At 38.1% G+C, this 24,026-nt stretch overlaps 1 protein-coding gene across 17 annotated transcripts in view; it reads right to left on the bottom strand.

The window, feature by feature from the left end:
- FAM168B (family with sequence similarity 168 member B) overlaps positions 1-24,026 on the bottom strand; it is a 69,406-nt gene that overhangs the window by 6,094 nt on the left and 39,286 nt on the right. For 16 of the 17 annotated variants that reach the window (XM_081129489.1, XM_081129480.1, XM_081129478.1 and 13 more), the window contains 2 exons: positions 811-953; positions 507-684 (listed from right to left, as the gene is read on the bottom strand). In XM_081129489.1, the coding sequence (XP_080985615.1) occupies positions 507-684; positions 811-953 (321 nt within the window). The remainder of the gene's footprint in view (positions 1-506; positions 685-810; positions 954-24,026) is intronic. The other variant, XM_081129474.1, reaches the window with a different exon arrangement.

Here is a 24,026-nt window from a genome sequence, read left to right as displayed (position 1 = left end):
TGCCAGTTCTAGCCAAGGTTCTCATCTCAGTGGTTTACTTTCCCTGGGAAATAAAGTCAATGAATGCCAAAGGATTTCTACAAGTAGATGCGATCTCTGTTAACATAAGTCTAGCTTTCCTAGACAGACAACTTGGCCTGCAAAGGAGCCCATACTAAAAGGAAGTACAAGAGGTCCAGTACCCCAGAATACAAAATTGCCCTTCTGCTTAAGCTTTACATGCTCATAAGGGAGAGCTGGTCATTCCTAGTTCCTACTGCCAAATGGCTCAGCTCACCAACAAGGTGGTGCTCTCAAATTCAGAGAGTGCCATCCAGCATATTCTACCAGGAATGAAATGAGAAGGGGAAGAAAAGAAAAAAGTAATATGCTGTTCCTTCCCAAAAGAGTATGTTCTTCCACACAAATCTAGAATGGGAAATCAACGCCAAGGGTCAGAGTATTAGTTAGCTCTCCCTTCCCAGCTGTCATGCCACCATAGAATAGGCAACCCAGAGTTGACTCACCTGCTGACATGGCCATAGTGGTCCCAGCCACCATGCCCATGGTGACCCCGTTGCCTCTTGGTGGAGGGATGGGAGCAGGGTACACTGTCGCCGGCATGCCGTTGGGCTGCACCACCGTGGTGTGGTGGATGACGTGAGGGGGTGCTGCATACAGGGGCTGTGTGTAGAATGTGCCTTGCTGTGGGGAGGAAGAGAGACAACTGCAACAGGGTCCTACACACAGGGGGTTAAGAGCCCAGATGGGATCTACATGTACAGTGCCCAAGAGCACTATCAAGAGCCTCACAGTGCACCCCAGGCCTACCTGTGCGTATGGGCTCTGCTGGGGGTAGGCACTTCGCACAGGGTATACAGCAGTCTGGTAGGGGTTGGGGGAGGAGGAGTACGGTGGCACCACCCCGCTGGTAGGGGAACAGGACACTTTGTAAGGTGTGCCAGGAGTGTAACCTGAAACAAAGAAGCCCAATGATCTTATCACAAACCCACATTTGGCCATACAAAGGGAAGGAACCAAATATGCAGTGAGAAGCGAAGCAGTTTTCCAGCCCTGACTGTATAAGATATGACTCCACTGTGGCCCCATCTGTGTTCCACTAAGATCTGACTTCATTACTTAATGTACAAGAATGTGTGTATAGAGTGGGAGTCACTTGGGAAGAAGGAATAAAAAACAAAGGAAAAAGTCATACTGAAAGTATACTCATATAGAAAAAGGAAAAAACACCTGTCCTGATGGAATATAAATTGGTACAGCATTCCTGGGGCATACTACGGCATTAAAAGCATGTATTTCTCTTAGTTCCATAATTTCACTTGTAGAAATTTGTTTTAAAGAAATAAGCATGGGCTTCCAGTCAAGGTGGCAGTGTAGGTAAACTCAGTACTCGAAACCTCCCACAACCACATAAGAATTACAACTAAATTATGGAACAACCATCACTGAGAACACCTGAAATCTAGCTGAACAGATGTCCTATAGCTAAGGACATAAAGAAGCCATGTCAGACTGGTAGGAGGGGTGAAGACACTAAATGGGCTGGTCCCACACCCATATGTAGCAGTGAAAGAGAGGAATATCTTGGCTGTGGAGCAAGGGCTCCTAGTGCCAGAAGAAGTCCCCATCATTTTTGGCTTTGAAAACCAGCAGGGATTGTAGCCGAGTGAGACAGAGGGCTGCAGAAGGGTGCCAGGGATAAATGGGGAGGAACTGAATCCTCTGGCATTAAAGCGGGGGTTAGAAGGGCAGCTTTATTCCAGAGAGTAGTGCTAGCAGAAGCCATCACTCCTTTGCTGTCCTCCCCCATGAGTGGCCTCCATAAGGCCAATGCAAGTAGCAACCATCTGCAGACTGCTTTGTAGGTCATGGTAAGTGGTCCCGGGTAAAGCACAAGCAGCAGTTGACCTTGGCCTGCATCTCCTGGGAGGCCCAAGAGACAGCACACAAGGTGGACAGCTTCAGACCACATCAAAGCACCACCAAACCACCTCCATGAGCAGCACACTCTAGGGGTGGACAGAGCAGTTACCTAAGCTCCACTGAAGTGATTACAACTCCAAGGAGTCGGCCCCTGCATAGCAGATCCTCCAGTGGTCACAGCCAGCCCTCACAGCTGACCATGAGGGTGCACACAGCCCACACACGAAGCGCCACCTGGAGTGCCCAGCGTGGGTTACCATGGAGGCTGAGCCACTGGGCCCTACAGACACCTGCTACATAAGGCCACTCTACCAAGACTGAAAGACACAGTAGCTCTACCTAATACATAGAAACAAACACAAGGAGGCAGCCAAAAAGAGGACACAAAGAAACATGTCTCAAATGAAAGAACAGAACAAAACTTCAGAAAAAGAACTAAACAAAATAGAAACAAGCAATCTACCAGAAGCAGAGTTCAAAATGCTGGTATAAGGATACTTAATGAACTTAGGTAAAGAGTAGAAAAATTTAGTGAGAACTTCAATAAAGAGATAGGAAACATAAAAATGGAGATAGAAAACATAAAAGAGAACCAGTCAGAAATGAAGAATACATTACAGGAAATCATAGTAGAGGATCAAATCAGTGATTTGAAAGGCAAGAAAACAGAAAACACCTACCCAGAAGAGCAAAAAGAAAAGAATAAAAAACAGGAGGATAGTGTAAGGAGCTTCTGGTACAACTTCAAGTGTACCAACATTCACATCATGAGTATGTCGGAAGGAGAAGAAAAAGAGCAAGAAATTGAAAACCTGTTTGCAAAAATAATGATGAAAAACTTCCCTAACCTGGTAAAGGAAATAGATATATAAGTTCAGGAAGCACAGAGTCCCAAACAAGATGAACTCCAAGAAGTAAACACCAAGACACAGCATAATTAAAATGCCAAAGGTTAAAGACAAAGAAAATCTTAAAAGCAGCAAAAGAAAAGCGGTTAGTTACCTACAAGGGAGCTCCCATAAGACTGTCAGCTGATTTCTCAACAGAAACTTTGGAGGCCAGAAAGGCTTGGCACAAAATATTAAAAGTGATGAAAAGCAAGGACCTACAACAAAGATTTCTCTACCCAGCAAAGCTCCGTTTAGAAATGAAGGGCAGATAAAGAGCTTCCCCCGCAAAAAAGCTAAAAGAGTTCATCACCACCTAACTAGTATTACCAAAAAAGTTAAAGGGTCTTCTTTAATAAAAATTTTTTAAAAAGACAGAAAATATGAATAAAATGGCAATACATAGATATCTATCAATAATTATTTTAAATGCAAATGGATTAAAGGCTTCAATCAAAAGACATGGCAGTTAAATGGATAACAAAACAAGACCCTTACATATGTTGTCTATGACAGACTCACTTCAGATAGAAAGACACAGACTGAAAGTAAAGGGATGCAAAAGACATTTCATGAAAACAGAAACAAACAAACAAAAAAGCTGGGGTAGCAATATTTATAACAGACAAAATAGACTTTAAAACAAAGGCTATACCAAGAGACAAAGAGGGACCCGGCAATTATACTTCTGGGTATTTATCTGAAGAAACCCAAAACACTAATTCAAAAAGGCATATACATCCATATGTTCACTGCAGCATTATTTAAAATGGCCAAGATATGGAAGCAATCTAGGTGTCCATCAATAGATGAATACAGAAGTGGTGCATATATACAATGGATTATGAGTAAGCCATAAAAATAATGAAATTTTGCCATTTCCAACAACACGAATGGACCTAGAAGGTATTATGCTGAGTGAAATAAGACAGAGAAAGTCAAATGCCAGATGATTTCTCCTATATGTGGAATCTAAAACAAAACAAAACAAAACAAAACAAACCCCCAACAAAATAAATGAACAAGCACAACAGAAACAGACTCAGAGATAAAAAGAACATTTTGATGGTTGCCAGACTAGAGGGGTTTGGGAGGATGGGTGAAAAAGGTTAAGCGATTAAGAAGTACAAATTGATAATTACAGAATAGTCATGGGGATGTAAAGTACAGCACAGGGAACACAGTCAATAATATTGTAATTAACTATATATGGTGTCAGATGAGGGTGATCACTTGGTAAATTCTATAAATGTCTAATCACATTTAGGGTTTTACACCTAAAACTAATACAATATTGTACACCAACTGTAATTAAAAATAAAAAATTCTTTTAAAAAAAGAAGCATGGCAATGACCTTAGCATCATGGTGGCATGAGATGTTCCCTTATCTCTCCCCTTCTATCTGTAACAAGTAAAACAGCCATGACTCAACAAAGACTCCTCACCCAACATACCAGGATACTGGAGAGATCCATGCATCTGTACAGCTGAAAATGGGTGGACTAGAACACACAGACGAGTAGAAACTGGGAGAAGAGCAGAGGTGCCACCCACAACCCTGTTCCCACCACCACAACTCTAGCCACCCCACAGAGACAGTGTACACGACTTCAGCCTGCTAGTCATAGCTCCACAGGCAACCTGAGCTCTCTCTACCCTCCAACCCCCATCTCACTGCCATAGCAGTACCCATGACCAGATGACTCAGATGTGGTGGAGGCACCCGCTATCCTGGTGACTGTGGGGTATGACCCCAGTGACACCAGCAGCAGCAGCAAGGCACTAGTGATCTCAGAGGCACAAACAGGAAGGACAAGGGCACCAGAGACACTTCTGGTGGAGGATGGAAAGCACTGGTTCTCAAATATAGCCAGAGGCATCTTAGGTAAAAGAAAGCAAAAATGTGCCCTATGGCGCCTTCTACTGGAAAACAAAAGAGAGGCCTCTAATTACCAACCTGTTGAAATTTCAGAATCAAAGTAAATAACAAAGCTATACCAAAATAAGAAAGGTATTGGCTACTTCAAATGTGCCCAGAGGAATAACTCAAACACCATCAAAAATCATGGTTACATGGTAGCAAAAAAAGAAAATAATTCTTCCCAAACCACACTTAAAGTCACAAAAGACTATGATCTAACTGACAGAGAACTCCAAATAGCCATTACAAAGGAAACTCAGAAAGGCAGTTAAATAGGCTCAAGAATAAAATTAATAAGCAGAATAAGTAAATTAACAAAGACCTAAACAGAAATTCTAGAGGTGAAGAACTCAATAAATGAGATCAAGAATGCACTGGAAATATAACACATCATACAGAAGAGAGAATTGTGAGCTAAAGAGCAGATCATACAGAAGAGAGAATTGTGAGCTCGCAGATAGAAATCTACAAATAATTCAGGCAGATGAGTGAAGAGAAGATTTTTTTTCAAAAATGAAGAACTCTACGAGAACTACCCAACTTCATTAGAAAGGGCAACCTAGGATAATGGGTATTCTGGATGGAGAAGGGAGGGAGAAGGGAGCAGAGAGCTTATTTAGAGAAATAATAGATGAGAATTTTCCACACCTGAGGTAGGAACTGAATGTACAAGTCCACAAAGGATGATTTTAGCTATGAGACATATTATATAAACTGCACACCTAAAAGAACATCCTAAATACCTCAGTGCAAAAAAAACCTTCTCCAAGATATATCAAAACTGTCAAAGGTCAATGAAAAAAAATTTTAAAGGCAGCCAGGGAATAAAAGATGGTAACCTACAAAGGTACACCATCAGGCTATCAGCTGATTTCTCCACAGAAACCCTACAGGCCAGGAGAGTGAAATGACATTTAAAATGCTAAAAGATAAAAACTGTTAGCCAAGAATAGTATATTCTTTAGGTATGAAAACGAAATAAAGGATTTCCTAGATAAACAAAAGCTGAAGGAATTCACCACCACTAGTCCTGCCTTGCAAGAAATGCTTAAGGGAAGGAGCTCTTCTACCTGAAACAAAAAGGCATGAGTATCCAAAATTTTGAGTAAGGTGATAAGAAAACAGAATCAGAAGTTTGCGATTCTATATCAGAAAAGGTTGTTAGACAATTAGAGTGTAAAGGTTTAAGGAAAACAAAAAGCATTAAAAAATAACTATAGCTACTTCAATCTGGTAATAAATTCACAATATTTAAAAAAACACAATTTGTGATAATAACATAAAAGGAGAGGAAGAAAAGGACAGAATCCTGCATAGGTAAATGAAGATAATATAAGCAGGAAAAGGACGATTTTAGCTATGAGACATATTATATAAACTCCACAGTAACCATAAAACAAAAATCTAGAGCAAAGACTTGAAACATTAAGAAACTGAGAGAAATATAATAGAAAATCACCAAAATGATAGAAACACAAGGAAAAACAAACAATAGAGATTAAAAAAAACAGAAAATAAAAGATAAAATAGTGCTACTAACTCTTTTATATGAATGATCACCCTAAATGTAAATGGAACTCACCAATCAAAAGACATGGAATGGTTGGATATAAAAAACAAAATCCAACTGTACGTTGCCTTCAGGAGACTCAGCCTTAAAGACAAACATGTTCAAAGTGAAGGGGTGGGTGATGATACTCCAAGCAAATGATAGCCAAAAAAATCAGGTGTAGTTATTAATTAATATCTCAATTTAAATAAGTACCAATACTTGTATCAAAATAGAATTCAAGCCAAAAGAGATAATAAGAGACAAAGGTGGATATATGATGACAAAAAGGGACAATCCACCAAGAAGACAGAACAGTTATATATAAAGCCATCAGTAAGAGAATTTTAAAGGGAGAAATAGATAGCAACACAACGGGGAACTTCAATACTCCACTTACATCAAAGGTGATCCAGAAAAAAAGTCAACCAAGAAATATCAACCTTAAATGACACATTAAACCAGATGGACTTAACAGATCTCTATATAGAACATTCCACCCAAAAGCAACAGAATACACATTCTTCTCAAGTGCACATGAAACATTTTCAAAAACAGATCATATGTTGGTACAAAAAAAGGTTTCAATAAATTTAGGAAGAGTGAAATCATATCAAGCATCTTTTCCAAACACAATAGTATGAAATTAGAAATCTACAAGAAAACTGAAAAATCATTAATATGTGGAGATTAAACAACATGCTACTGAAAGACTAAGTCAATGAAGAAATCAAAAGAGATATCAAAAAAAGGAGACAAATGAAAACAAAAATATGACACACCAAAGTCTGAGATGCAGCAAAACCAGTACTAAGAGGGGAGTTTATAGCAATATAGGCCTACCTCAAGAAACGAGAAAAATCCCAAATAAACAATCCAACCTTACACCTAAAGAAAACAGAAAAAGAAGAACAAATGAAACTCAAAATCAAAAGAGGTGGGAACTAATAAAAATCAGAGTGGAAATAAATGAAATAGAAACTAAAAAGACAATAGAAAAGATCAGTTAAATTAAAAGCTGGTCCTTTAAACAGATAACTGAAAAGAAATGAGAAGGCTCAAATAAATAAAAAAACGAAGTTACAATGGATAACAGAAACACAAAGAATCTTAAGAGATTACTATAAACAGCTATATGCCAAAAAATTAGATGATCTAGAAGAAATGGATAAATTCTTAGAATCAGACAACCTTCCAAACTGAATCATGAGAAAATAGAGAATCTGAATAGACCAACCACCAGTAAGGAGATTGAAACAGTAATCAAAAACCAAAAAAGTGAGTGATCCGGGAAGATGGTAGCACTGTGACAAGAAGCAAAGCGCCCTTGCTCCCAGCCATGGACTTGATTTACTGCTAAAAGACTGCATAACCAGCTTAGAAAAACCAGAGAAATATACCTGAGTGGACATATTTCAAGGAAGGAGCACTGAAGAAACATCATAGGCTCTGGTAAGAGAAGGGAGGCATAGAAAGGGGGAGTACCCCCTAAAGCCTGTGCTGGGCTACGAGGCCCGAGGGCTAGAGGCTGCAAAGCTCCCCCGGAGTGTGGAAGGGCATCCAAAAGCTGGAATCTCAAACCCGGAGCAGAGGAGAACGGAAGGACAGTCATGCAGGGTGGGCAGAGGGAGCCAGGGGAAAAGTGTGCTTGCAAGGAGGGGACCACACCTTCCCAGTGAAATACAGCTGCTAAAGGTGGAAGGGACAGCAGGATTTCACACCGGGTGCTGACCGTAGGAAAGGTTATCCCACATTGTGTGGCTCCTGAATAGAAAGGGGCCAGAAGGCTGCACTGAGCAGCCACATACAGGGATATTGTGTAGAACCCAAGAAACCATTTGATCTGTGTGGCCTGGAGAAGGGAAAGAGAGCCCTCCCACCACCAGAAAGGGTCCAGAGCCTCCAACAGGGTGAATCGGGACTCCAGCCACCAGAGCTGCCAGGTGCTACGAATCCAGGATTTTTGAGTCGCTCTGAGGGGAGCCCGGATAGTGCGCAAGGAGCTGCCCCAACTTTACTGAGATCAGCCATGCAAGGGACCTGCAGGGGGCTGACTTTGTGACCCTTCCTGCATGGTAATAAGGCGCAGGGGCAACGGGACCTCGCAGAGCGGGTTCACTGCCTATGTGTTGTTCTGTGTGCTTTTAAGTTTTTGATTCCTGAATGGATGTCCACCTTCCTGGCTTGCATTGGGGAAACAAACCAGTGAAAGCTGGGATTTGTGTCTGCAATGTGGAGAGTTTGAACCGAGCGTCACATGCAATCAGCCAACCAGGTCTGGGAAAGGAGGGGCGGAGCACGCCCACCTCTCCTGCAGCTAGGAGAACCACCCCAATAGGAAAGGGACTGGTTCAGGTCACTGAAGCCCCAGATATCACCCACAGGGCACAGTCCTGAGGAGGAAGAGGGAACAGCTCACAGGAGAAAATACAAGAATAAGACTCTCAGGAACTACTATTTGGAAACTGGAGGAAAAGCTTAAAACCCTTCCTGGGGGCTGGGCAGGCAATGTGGTCACCAGAATATTTTTTTTTAAATCAAACCCACTGAGCCCAGGATGCTAAAACTGCTCATACAGAAAAGGCAACAAACTGAAGTCAATCTGAAACTGCAGCAGGCCATTGTATGGGGAACTAGAATTGGAGGATAAGGTAGAGACTGAGGAGTTGGCTTTGAAACAGAGACTGATTTCCCCACAGTGAGTGCCTGACAGTGAAACCTCTATGTAAGGGGAGAAATATCCAGAGCTACATTAGCAGGCTTCCACCCTAGAGACACTTCAGAAGACTCTGGAGTAAGGTCAAGCAACCACAAGGGGGAGGAAAAAGAGCTGACAAGTGGAGAGGGTTCACAGAGAGCCTCAGACCAGCCAACTACCTAAGGATGCCAGAGCCAAACCTAGACAGCTCCTGACATTGGCTAGTACATAAGTACCTACCAGGAAAACTGAAATCAGCATACAAAACAGTGAGCCTCAGACAACATAAGCTGCCCAGATGAAACTCACCTGATTGACTTTTATTATTATTTTTCCTTAGAAAAAAGAGAGAAAATTTTAATTTTTAAATTAATTAAAAAAAAATTTGTTTAGCTTTTTTTTGGTGTGTGTGTCTTTTGTTCTATTATCAAGATTTTATTGACATTCTCTGCTTAACTGCTGGGACATTATCATTATAACCAATAAGATTCCTTCTTTTCTCTACTGTCTTCCCCATATCTCTTATTGGACTCCCTCCCAGCCCTTGCTTTATCTCTCTCTTCTCATTCCTTTGGCATAACCTTTTTTCCCCCCTCTTTCTTTCTTTTATTTTTCTTCCTTCTATCTTTCTGTCTTTTTGTTTGTTTCTGTTTGTCTCTTTACTGTATTTTAAAAAAATTTTCAACTATTTTTCCATCCTATGCTCTACCCTTAATTTTTTGCTCGCCCTTCTTTCGGAATCTTTTCCCCTTTTATCTTCCAGTAGCTTCTGCATTTTTTACTTTTTATTTTAATTTATTATTCTTAACATTTATTTTTCATTACTATTAGCAATATCATACTTTTCTACCTCTTTTTTTTCTCTTTCCTTTTTTTCTTTAGCATTTGTATTCTCACATCACTCTCCCAATTCTACTTTCACTTGGGGTGTTTTCACTGTGATTGTCAGGATATTGTGTAAGATATTGCTTGTTTCCTGGGAGTTTGGTTGTGTATTGTCTTGCCTTGCCAGCACCCGTACAACAACGAACACAACATGGTTGGGGCTCAGACACACAGTTAACTAACCACAGAGGAGAGTCACCCAAAGAACGGGTCAATAACAATCTAGACTCAATCACAACAGGAGAGCTCAAAGAACCCACAAAAGGGACACCCACAAGAGAGACACACCTAGAGCAAATAGTTCAGAAATATAAGGAAAACACACCTCCTACCTCCACTGGACAGACACTACAAAATCCCATCCCGAAGGCTGTGAGACAGCAAATATATCTAAAAAAGACACAAACACTAAGAGCCACCAAAATGAGGAGACAAAGAAACAACGCTGAAACTAAAGAAAAGGAAAAGTCACCAGAGAAAGACCTTGATGAGAAGGAGTTATGCAAGTTATCAGAAATAGAATTCAGAGTAATGGTTATAAAAATGCTCAAGAACAACAAGACACTTAATGGAAAGATTCAGGAACTTAGTGAAAGAATGAAAAAAGAGCTAGATATGATAAATAAGAACCAGGAGTAATGAAGAATACTATATCTGATATCAAGAATACACTGGAAGGAATTAAAGTCAGGCTCAATGAAGCAGAGGACAGAATAAGTGACTTAGAAGATGTAGTAGAAAAAAACACTCAATCAGAGCAGCAAAAAGAAAAAAACACTTAAAAAGCATGAGGACAGTCTAAGGGAGCTTTGAGACAACTTGAAGTGAAATAACATTTGCATCATAGGTACAAGAGGGGTAGGAAAGTGAGCAAGAGAAGACAACCTGGTGGAAGAAATAATGACAGAAAACTTCCCTATGCTGGTGATGGAGAAAGCCACACAAGTTCAGGAAGCACAGAGGATTCCAAGCAAGAGGACCCACAGAGACCCACTCCAAGTCACATCATAATTAAAATGGCAAATGTTAAGGACAAAGAGAGAATATTAAGGCCTGTAAGAGAGAGAAAAGAAGTGACCCACAAGGGAACCCCCATAACACTGACAGCAGATTTCTCAAAAGAAAGACTTCAGGCCAGAAGGGTGTGGCATGAAGTTCTCAAAGTAATCAAAAGCAAGAACATGCAACCAAGACTGCTATATCCAGCAAGGCTATCATTTAAAACTGAAGGTGAAATAAAGAGCTTCCCAAACAAAAGGAGGCAAAAGGAGTTCAGTACCACCAAACAAGCATAGCAAGAAATGCTAAAAGTACTGCTTTAAGAAGAAAAAATACTGAGAGAAAGGTACATTAGCTTAAAGGAGGAAAATGGCACTAAATAAGTATATATCAATAGTAACCTTAAATGTAAATAGAATAAATGGTCCAATCAAAAGACACAGGGTAGCTGAATGGATAAGAAAATAGGATGCAAATATATGCTGTCTACAAGAGACCTACCTCAGAGCAAAAGATTCATACAGGTTGAAAGTGAAGAGATGGAAAAAATTATTCCATGCAAATTGAACCAAAAAAAAAGGCGGGGTAGCAATACTTATTTCTGACAAGTTAGACTTCAAAATAAAGACCATAACAAGAGACAAAGATGGTCACTACATAATACTAAAGGGATCAATCCAACAGGAGGGAATAACCCTTATAAACATATATGCACCCAATATAGGAGCACCTAAATATACAAAAAATTTCTTGGTAGACTTTAAGGGGGAGATCAACAGCAATACAATCATAGTGGGGAACTTAAACATCTCACTATCATAATTAGATAGATCATCAAGTCAAAAACTCAACAGGGAAACTTACAGCTTAAATGACACACTAGCTCTAATGGATTTAAATGACATTTACAGAACATTTCATCCCAAAGCAGCAGAATTCACAAATGCACATCGACCATTCTCAAGTGCACATGGACCATTCTCAAAACTAGGTCACATATTAGGACACAAAAACATGTCTCTACAAATTCAAGAAGACTTTTCAAAATCATATCAAGCATCTTCTCGGAACACAATGCCATGAAACTAGAAATCAACCACTATTAAAAAAACTCAAAAATATTCACACACATGGATAGTATGTAATTAAACAATGAATGGGTTAACAATGAGATCAAGGAAAAAATCAAATACTTCTTGGAAAAAGGGAAATGAACACACAACCCAAAATCTATGAGACACAGCGAAAGCAGTCCAGAGAGGAAAGTTCATAGCAGTACAGGCAGACCTCAAGAAGCAAGAGAAAGCTCCACTAAACCATCTAACACAACTACTAAACTAGAATGAGAACAGCAAGAAAGGCCCGAGGAAGTAGAAGAAAGGAAATAATGAAGATCAGAGCAGAAATTAATGACATAGAAACTGAAAAAACAATAGAAAGAAAAGAAATCAATGAAACCGAGAGCTGGTTCTCTGAAAAGATAAAACTGACACACATTTAGCCAGACTCAGCAAGAAACAGAGAGGACCTAAATAAATAAAATCTGAAATGAAAGAGGTGATAAAATAAGTGACCCAAAAGAAATACAAGTATCATAAAATACTATGAGCAACTATATGTCAACAAACTGGACAACATGGGTGAAACTGAAAAATTCCTAAAACCATACAATCTCCCCAAGCTGAATCAGGAAGAGTCAGACAACCTGAACAGGCCTATAACAACTAATGAAATTGAAGTAGTAATGAAAAAACTCCCAGCAACCAAATATCCTGGACCAGATGGATTTACAGGAGAGTTTTACCAAACATTCAAAGAAGAATTAACACCTACTCTCTTCAAAGTATTCCAGAAAATTCAAGAGGAGGGAAGACTTCCAAGCTCTTTTTATGAGGCCAGCATCATCCTAATCCCAAAACCAGATAAAGACACTACAAAGGAATAAAATTACAGGCCAATATCCCTGATGAACATAGATGTTAAAATCCTCAGCAAATTTTAGCAAACAAGATCCAGTAATATACTTAAAAGAGCATACACCATGACCAATTTAAATTTATTCTGGGGATTCAAGGCTGGTATAATAGTCGCAAATCAATAAATGTGATACATCACATAAAAATCAAGAAAACAAAAATCATATCATATCAATAGATGCAGAAAAAACACTGGCCAAAATCCAGTACCCAATTTTGATAAAAACTCTTAGCAAAGTGACAATAGAGGGAACATACCTCAACATAATAAAGGCCATATATGACAAACCTACAGCCAACATCATAATCAATGGTCAAAACCTAAAAGCGTTTCCCTTAAAAACAGGAACAAGATAGGGATATCCGCTTCACCACTGTTATTCAACAAAGTATTGGACGTCCTTGCCACAGCCATCAGACAGGAAGAAAACATAAAAGGTATCCAAATTGGAAAGGAGGAAGTAAAACTGTTATTATTCACAGATGACATAATATTGTACATAGAAAACACTAAAGACTCCACCAAAGTACTACTAGATTTGATAAATGAATTCGCCAAGTTAGCTGGATACAAAATTAACATCTGGAATTCGACGGCATTTTTATACACCAACAATGAACTCTCAGAAGGAGAAACTAAAAACACAATACCATTTACCACTGCAACTAAATAAGGTACTTAGAAATAAATTTAACCAAGGAGGTAAAAGACCTGTGCTTGGAAAACTACAGTACACTGAAAAATGAAATAGAGGAAGATATAAACAAGTGGAAGAATATACAATCTACCATGTTCATGGATTAGGAGAATTAATATCATTAAAATGTCCATACTATCCCATACAATCTATAGATTCAATGCAATCCTTTTAAAAATACCAACAGCATATTTCACAGATCTAGAACAAATATTCCAAAAATTTATATGGAACCAAGAAAGACCATGAATAGCTGCAGCAATCTTGAGAAAGAACAGAGTGGGAGGGATCACTTTACTGGATATCAAACTATACTACAAACCCACCGTAATCAAAAGAGCCTGGTATTGGTACAATAACAGACATATAGATCAATGGAACAGAACAGAGACCCCAGAAATAGATCCATGCCATTATGGATCACTTAATATTTGACAAAGGAGGCAAGAGCATCCAATGGAGTAAAGACAGTCTCTTCAACAAGTGGTGCTGGGAAAATTGGACAGGTACATGCAAAAAAATGAAACTAGACCACCAACTTACTCTATGTACAAGAATAAATTAAAAATGGTTAAAGACTTAAAGTGGTAAAATCAACAAAATCCTGGAAGAAAATACAGGCAGTAAAGTCACAGACATCTCACACAGTGGAATTTTCACTGATACATCTCCTAGGGCAAGAGGAACTAAAGAAAAAATAAACAAATGGAACTATATTAAGCTAAAAATCTTCTGCACAGCAAAAGAAATCTGCCTCAAAATACAAAGGAACCCCAGAGCATGGGAGAATATATTTGCCAAAGATGTATCTGATAAGGGGCTATTTTCCAAAGCGTACAAAGAACTCATACAACTCAACAAGAGGAAAGAAACAATCCAATTAAAAAATGGGCAAAGGACCTGAATAGACACTTCTCCAAAGAGGACATACAGATGGACAAGAGACATATGAGAAAATGCTCAACATCACTAATCATCAGAGAGATGCAAATTAAAACCATAATGAGGTATCACTTTACACCTGTCAGAATGGCTACCCTCAACAAATCAACAAATGACATGTGCTGGCCAGGATGTGGAGAAAGGGGAACCCTAGTACACTGCTGGTGGGAATGTAGACTGGTGCAGATACTGTAGAAAACAGTATGGAGGAGGTTCCTCAAAAAATTAAAAATGGAACTGCCTTTTGACCCAGTGATCCCACTTCTAAGAATATATTCTAAGAATCCTGAAACACTAATCAGAAAGAATATATGCACCCCTATGTTCATAGCAGCACAATTTACCATAGCTAAGATCTGGAAACAGCCCAAGTGCCCATCAGTAAATGAGTGGATAAAAAAGCTGTGGGACATTTACACTGTGGAATACCATGCAGCTGTAAAGAAGGAGGATCTCGTACCCTTTGGGACAGTATGGATGGACTTGGAGAGTATTATGCTAAGTGAAATAAGCCAGGCAGAGAAAGACAAGCATCACATGATCTCACTTATATGTGGAATCTAAAGAAATTAATAAACTGATGAACAGAATAGATTCAGTGACATGGAAGCATGGATTAGACTGACAAATCTCAGAGGAAGGTGGGGTGGGGGGTAGAGAGTAACCAAAGAATTTATATGCATATATGCATAACCCAAGGACAAATACAATAGTATGGTGAGGGACTGGAGATGGGCGGGGGTGGGGTTGAAGGGGTCAATGGGGAGAAAAAGAGACATCTGTTATGTTTTGGAAAAAAAAAAAAGTACAGGGCCAGACATGGGCTCACTGTTGAATTCTACCAAACACTCAAAAACAGTAAATACCTATTCTCAAACATTTCCAAAAAATTAAAGAGGAGGGAATGCTTCCAAACTCATATTACGAGGCCGACATTACCCTGATACCAAAAACAGACAAGAACACAAAGGAAATTATTCAGATAAACATAGATGCAAAAATCCACAACAATATATTAGCAAACTGAATAAAACAATACATTAAAAGAATTATATACTACCATGGTCAAGTAAGATTTATTCCAGGGATGCAAAAGTGGTTTGATTTCTGCAAATAAATGTGATACACATTAACAGAATAAGAATAAAAAGTATTACCATCTCGTCCTGGCCTTGTGGCTCTGTCAGTTGGAGTGTCGTCCCATACACCAAAAGGTTGCAATGCAAGTTCACTTCCTGGTCAGGGCATATACATAGGTTGCAGGTTCTATCCCTGTTCGGGGCACATACAGGAGGCAACTGATGGATGTTTCTCTCTTACACTGATGTTTCTCTCTCTCTTCAAAATCAACAAAAACACATCCTCGGGTGAGGATTAAAAAAAATAATTACCATCTCAATAGATGCAGAAATAGCCTTTTGCATCATTCAACATCCATTAATGATTTTTTAAAAAATTCCCAGTAAAATGGATACAGAAGGAAAAGTACATCAACATAATAAAAGCTATATGTGACAAACCCACAGCTAGCATCAGATTCAACAATGAAAACTGAGAGCTTTTCCTCTAAGATCAGGAACAGGACAAGGGTGCCCACTCTCACTACTTTTACTGGAAGTCCTAGCCAGAGTAATTAGGCAAAAAAATAAAATATATAAATAAATAAATAAGTAAATGGCATCCAAATAAGAAAGAAGTAAAACTATTTGCAGATGGCATTATTTTACATAAAGAAAACCCTAAAGACTACCAAAAAAACTATTAGAAATTATTAACAGATACAGTAAAGTGCAGGGTACAAAATCGATTTACAAAAATTGTGGTGTTTCTATACAGTAACTACAAAGAATAAGAAAGAAAAAATAAGAAAACAATCCTACTTAAGATCGCAACAAAAAGAGTAAAATACCTAGGAATAAATTTCACCCAAGAGTTGTAAAACACCTGTACAATGAAAACTAGAAGACATTTAAATAAAGTGAAGATGACACAAAGAATGGAAAGATATTCCGTATTCATATACTGGAAGAATTAACATTATAACAATGTCCATGTTATCTAAAGCAATCTACAGATTCAATGCAATCACTATCAAAATCCCAATGGCATTTTTCATAGAAACAGAACAAAATAAAAGCCCTCAAATTTGTATGGAACCACAAAAGATCCCAATCCCGAGGGGGAAAAAAAAAAGCTTGAGGTATCACACTGCCTGATTTCACACTATAAAACGAAGCTACGATAATTAAAAGTGTATGGCATTGGCATAAATTCACACACAGACCAATGAACAAAACTAAGAAGCCAAAAATAAACCCACACATATATAGTCAACAAATTTACAATAAAGGAGCCAATAACATACAATTAAAAAAAAATAGTCTTCAATAACCAGTGTTGGAAAAACTGAACAGGACTTGCAACAGAATGAAACTGAATCACTATCTTCCATCATACACAAAATTAATTAAAAATGGATCAAAAATGTGAATGTAAGACCTGAAACCATAAAATACATAGAAAAAACACAGGTGCTAAGCTCCTTGACCTTGGCGTCAGGGATATTTTTGTGGGTTTGACCCTAATGGCAGGCAAGGGAAACAAAACCAAAAATAAATAGGACTACATCAAACTGAAAACATTCTGCACAGCAAAGGACATGGTCAACAAAACAAAAAGGCAACCTACCAAATGAAAAAAAGATAATTGTGAATCATATATCAGATACGAGGTTAATATCCAAAATATATAAAGAAATCATAAAACTCAACAACAAAAACAATTAAAAAGTGAGCAGATGATCTGAACACTTTCTTTCCCCCCCCAAGAAGACATACAGATGGTCAACAGGTACATGAAAAAGGTGCTCAACACCACTAATTATTAGGGAAATGCAAATCAGAATCATAATGAGATACTCACACCTGTTAGGATGGCTATTATCAAAAAGACAAGAAGTAAAAAAATTTTGGAGAGAACGTAGAGAAAAGGAAACCCTTGTACACTGTTGGTGAGATTGTAAACTGGCATAGCCATTATGGAAAACAGTATAGAGGTTCCCCAAAATATTAAGAACAGAACTATCACACATAATCCAGCTTTTCGTCTTTTGGTTATTTGTCTGAAGATTACAAAAACACTAATTTGAAGCAATTTATGCACCCCTATGACCTTGGCAGCATTATTTACAATGGCCAAGAAACAGAAGCAATCTAAGCGTCCATCAATGAATAAAGAAGATATGACATATATACAAATGGAATATTACTCACCCAGAAAAAATGAAACATTGCCACTTTAGACAACATGCATGAAGCCTGAGGGTATTATACTTACTGAAATAGGTGAAAAAGAAAAAGACAAATAGCATCATCATTTTACTCAAATATGAAATATTTTTTAAAACATGACAAAAAATCCCAAACAAAACTAAAGAAAAAAATTCATAAATGCAGACAACAGATTGGCTGTTACCACAGGGGAAGGGTGAAATGAATAAGGAATCAGACAGATGGAAACTAGACCTTTGGTGGTGAGCACACTATAGTGTATACAGATGTCAAATTATAATGTTGCATACCAAAAACTCATAATGTTATAAATCAGTGTTACTTCAATTTAAAAAAAGGAGAAGAAACATGGATTTGAAGAAAGGCTTAACTGTAAGCATGTAAAAACAAAGGGAGATATTGGTGAAACACCAGAGCTTTGGTAAAAAGATTTCTGGTTAATACAGCAGGTTGAACACAGGTTGCCTCTGTCCTCACCCAAAATGACAATAAAGGAGATTAATAAATAAATAAATAAAAACAAAGCCATGCAGATCAAGAATTGTAGATAAGATAACATTTGGAACCTAAATATTTGTAATCTAAAAAGCAGAAGTGCAAAATGATTTTAGCAGACTCAAAAGATACACTCTCAGCCAGCAGTGAAGAGGGTCAAGAAGCAACCTGACACCAGGATAGCCCCCTCCCCAAGATCTAGCAGCTGTTAGCACTTGTTTCCAGGAGCTGATTAAGGGCTATGATATGGAAAAGTGGCTGAGTCTATCTGTTAAGGAGTGAGATGCCTGGATCCCTTTCCTGGCCCCCTCCTCTCAACAGAGAATAGGGGTTTATTCTCCTGGGAGGGTAAGCGAGTATCTCTGAAGTGCTATATCCATAGCAGCTTTATTCATAATGACTAAATGTCTGCCAGTAATTGGGGTACTTCCACACAAAGAAATACTACTCAGCAACCAAAGGGATAAAACTGCTAATACATACAACATGAGATAAATCTCAAAAAAATGATAATATACAAAAGAAGCCAGACAAAATAATACACATTGTCTGAGTTCACTAATCTGAATCTCTCATCTACACAGATTAGGAAACAGATTTGTGGTTCCCAGGGGCCAGAGGGCATGAGGGAACCTCCCAGGGGAATGAAGTTACTTGACTGGGGTGGTGTTATACATCTGCCTAAACACAACAAACTGTACACACTTAAAAGAGTGACTTTTAATATATGTAAATTATACCTCAATAAAACTGCTTTCTAAAATGTCTGAGATACCATTTCTTATTCACTAGAAGAGTTGATATGGTGAAGTGCTCACACAGTCCATGGGAGTGTCAGCACAACTTTTCATAAAGCTACTGATATACTTCACACAGAACCCAGCAATTCACTCCCAGGTAGTTTCCCTAGAAAAATGAAAACATACATCCACAGTGGGATTTGAAAATATGTTCCCCAGTGTTATTCACAATAGCCAAAAAATGAGAGATATAATCCACATGTTCATCAACAGGAGGGTGGATAAATTATGATACATCCATATAAAAACTACTCGGTATCAAAAGGAAAAATCAGAAGGAGGGAATGATTTGGAGAGGGTAAAAGGAAAGTTTCTGGGATGATGAAAGTGTTCGATATTTTCTTTTAGGTGGTGATTACATGAGTATGTATAATTCTTAAAATTCATCCAACTGAACACTTAATTTATGCATAAATTATATTAAAAAATGAGCTGAATATAAAAGAATTAAAACTAAAAAATTTTAAGTTACACTACTTGATTGTGTTGAACAGTGTATCTATATTCTGTTTTTAATTTAAAAAAGAGAAAGAGAATGAATGACTCCCAGGATATGTAGCAGTTTTAAATGATCCTTTGAAAGAAATCCCTTTCCCCTAAGGGGGCAAGTCATTCTTAGAACTGTACTTTGTGTGCCTATGTTAAGACCTGAATGCCATGTTCTCTCATTTACTCTCCAGAACACCTTTCATGGCATTCATGATGAAGACAGTGATAAAGATTCTAACCCTCGAAAAGTTCACACAGTCCTAAGTAGCAGAGGAGGTACTCAAACTCAGATCTGGCTGCATCGAGTCCTGACTCCTTTGCCCAAATCAGGTATCTCCCAAGCTCAATTAGTTTCTGACTAGAGAGAGAAAAGACCTTCCCAGGTTTTCCTATATTATTCTTTTGAAAAAATTTTATCTTTATTGTTGGAAGTATTTCAGATGCCCTCTTTTCCCCCCCATTAACCTCTTCTACCCCACACTTGCCGATGCCCTGCCCACCCCAGGCCTTCACCACACCATTGTCTGTGTCCAGGGGCTATGCATATAAATTCTTTGGTCAATCTCCTTCCACCTACCCACCCACCTGAGATTAGTCAGTCTGTTCCTTTATTATTCTGAAATTTATTAATTGCTATGTTAAGTGTAAGTAAAAAAATGCCAAAATTTGAATACATCAAATTTTAATATTAGTTGCTTAGCTAAAAGGGAGCTCAGTTTTCAGTTAGGATTTGCAAAATTTTAAAGACAGGAGCAGTTAAAAATGTGCCTCTCTATTTGCTCATCTTCTAGACTTTAAGGGGATGAAAAACAAAAGTGATGGTTTTGTGGATATTAAAACTTATCAAATTGAAGCTTTAAATATGTACATTTTCTTGTATGCCAATTATACCATAATATAGTTGTAAAACATTTTCTTTAATTATAAAGAAAAAGGTAATGTGAAAGCCATCAATTTCTAACCACACACTGATATTCCCAGGAGAAGGTTGTGACAGCTCCTATTTTCCCATAAGTGACTGGGTAGATCAGAGGAGGAAATGAGATGTTGGTGCATGGTGCGCAGACTAGTGACCAGTCATGGTGATGGAAGTATGGCACCAGAAAAGGCTATTCATGCTTAGATCCAGGACCTGACACAGAGCTGATCAGGTAAGGTCTGGCTCTTTTGACAAGGTACTGACTTCAGGAAAAAATCACAGGTAAACAGACCACCAATAGAGTAGCATTGACTCAGTCTTGGCTGGCAAAAGCAGGATTCAAGTTGCCTCAAGAAAAGGAACCTTGTCAATGAAGGAGAAGACTGTGTCTAGATAGCTCCCTTTTTCTGAAGCCACCCTCCCCTTCTTCATTCACCTTGCAGCAAGGTATCACTGGATTAATTTATAGAAGGACACTACCAAATGTGGTTCCCACTACTTGACTTAATCCATTTCTTCCACTAGTTTGCATCCTCCCAATAGTCAGTAAATTCACACCAAATCAAAAGGTTATCGATTCTTTATAAAACTCATATAATCAAATTATACACAGAACTGCCCACTATTATGTAATATTTTGAGAACATATGCTAGACTTAAAACTTGAGAATCACATCCACCAACTTACACCATACCCAAGAATAAAGTCAAAATGGATAAAAGACTTAAATGGAAGTCGTGAAACCATAAAAATCCTAGAAGAAAAATGTAGGCAGCAAAATAACACACAAGTTAACATAATTTTCACAGATACATCACTTAGGGCAAGAGAAACAAAGGAAAAAATAAACAACGGGACTACATCAAACTAAAAAGCTGCTGCACAACAAAAGAAAACAGAATCAAAATGAAAAGTGATCCCACTGTATGGGAGAATATATGTGCTAATGATATATCTGATAAGGGGTTAATTTGCAAAATACATAAAATACTCATACAACTCAACAAAAGACAAACCACCCAATTAAAAAATGGGCAAAAGACTTGAATAAACACTTCTCCAAAGAGGACATACAAATGGCAAGGAAACATGAAAAATGTTCAATGTCACCAATCGTCAAAGAGATGCAAATTAAAACCACAATGAGGTACCACCTCACACCTGCCAGAATGGCTACCATCAATAAATCAGCAAACAACAAGCACTGGAAAGGATGTGGAGAAAAAGGAACCCTAGTACACTGCTGGTGGGAATGCAGACTGCTACAACCACTGTGGAAAACAGTGTGGAGTTTCCTCAAAAAATTTAATATGGAACTGCCATTTGAACCAGTAATCCCACTCCTGGGAATACCAAAACACCACTCAGAAAGAATATACGCATCCCTACGTTCATAGCAGCACAATTTACAATAGCTAAGATCTGGAAACAGCCCAAGTTTCTATCAGTAGGTGAGTGGATAAAAAAGCTGTGGGACATTTACATAGTGGAATACTATACAGCTGTAACAAAGAAAGATCACGTACCCTTTGAGACAGCAAGGAGGGACCTGGAAAGTATCGTGCTATGTGAAATAAGCCAGTCAGAGAAAGACAAATATCACATGATCTCACTTATATGTAGACTCTAATGAACAAAATAAACTGCTTATTCTTATAACGGAGAGCTATGTCCTAATAATCACCAGGTTATTTACTTATTTTTGTACAGGCATGAATATTACATTACTCTATTCACATTCAAGGAAAGCAAGCATGTCTCCCAGTCAATTAAAGAATAAGTGTGCCCTGGCCTGGCAGCTCAGTTGGTTAGAGCGTTGACTCGATTCACCAAGGTTGTAGGTGTGATGCCCAGTTAGGGCACATATAAGAATCAACCAATGAATGCAGAAATAAGTGGAACAACAAATCGATGTTTCCCTCTCTCTCCCTTCCTCACTCTCTCTAAAATCAATCAGTAAAATAAAAAAAAAAAAATACTAAGTGTGTGTCAGGTACCTTCCTTTTTTCTTTTATATAGCACTAGATCCATTGTATCACACCAGAAAGTCTCAAGAAGAACCTTACAAACTTAAAATACATACATATACACATACACAACTCATTTATCCAAACTAGACACTACCTCTCTGAAATAATTTTTAGGCTTGCCAACTATTAACAATACAAAACCAAATATATAAATTGCTAGGCCTTTCAAAAACAGTAATAGCTTTCCAGGTTCTCCTTCCCTAAAAAGACAATCCCTACCAATGCAACATAGACAACAAAATAATTAGAACCTTTCTCCTTTTACTCACCAAACATGTAGCTGACTTCCTCTCAGGGAAGAACTCATGAGTTCTTAGGCTGCTAACTGTGAGGTGCCAGAGCTTTTAATATTTGAATGGATCATTTTTTCCAACAGTACTGCATAAGACACAGATTATATATATATAGTTTTCTGAGTATAAAAGATATTTACTTAGAAAAATTTGGAAAATTAAGATACAAAGTGTGAGAAGGAAAGAGCTGTGCTGAGCACAGCATCATGAAAATTCAGAACACTGAAGGCAAAAATATCACAGAGCACCAAAGAGAAACCAAAGGTTACAATCAAGCATCAGCAATCAGCAGTAACAATGGAAGCTGCAAAGCAGTGAAGGAATGCTCTCAAAATTCTGGGTGGAAATAATTTCTGGCCTCAAAGTCTATATCCAGACAAACTGTTTATTAAGTATGAGTGCACAATAAATTGTTTTCAGACATGAAAAATATCAAAATTGTGACTCTTTCATACTCTCTTGGCAGATTACTGAAGGAAATCCTCCACTAAAACCAAAGAGTAAACTGAGAAAGACAGGAATCAAATAGAAGGGAAAGGCAAAAGAATGCTTTGGGGTGATAAAGAACAACCACCGAGGGTAAGGCCAAGAGGACAAGCAGTCCAGATTAGAGCAAGAGAGGGGGCTTCAAAAGAGGTCACCAATAAAATAAAACATACTAAAAGAACCCTCATGTGACATAAAATACTGAGAAGAGTTCCCCATACCTGGGTTATAATAATAATCATATTATTAATATAATTAATCATATGGTTACAGAAATTTAATCAAGGATACCAGGTCCAGGAAGGGAAAAGTAGTTGCAGAATAGCCATATATTCACAACATTGCATAATGCTCACATGGTTACAATAACAAGAATGGGAAGAAATCTTCAAATTATTTGCATGTAAACTTTTAATTTAAGCAAGAGAGAGATAGATTCCATGACCTCACAACCTGTTAACATTCTAACGCTTTTCTCTCCTATGTGGCTGCCATGTGAAGCTTAACTTTTAAATAAACCTGAGGTCTTACTTCATGTACCTAATTCCAGGGTTTAAAAAAAGGGGGTGTGCTGTAAAGCCTTTTACTTATTAAAGATCCTTCATAAAGAAGTAGTAAGACCAGTTAAACACTGTGAAATAAACCAACAGTTTAATTAAAATATTACTTTGTTATTAGATAAATCTGCACTTGTACATTAATGTTTGCATATTTGATTATTCTTTTAGGATACATTCCTAGAAG

The sequence above is a fragment of the Miniopterus schreibersii genome (genome assembly GCF_964146895.1).
Source record: "Miniopterus schreibersii genome assembly, chromosome: 2".
Lineage (NCBI taxonomy): Eukaryota > Metazoa > Chordata > Mammalia > Chiroptera > Miniopteridae > Miniopterus > Miniopterus schreibersii.
Note: the sequence above shows the minus strand (reverse complement) of the source record. Positions and strands in the feature narration are given on the sequence as shown.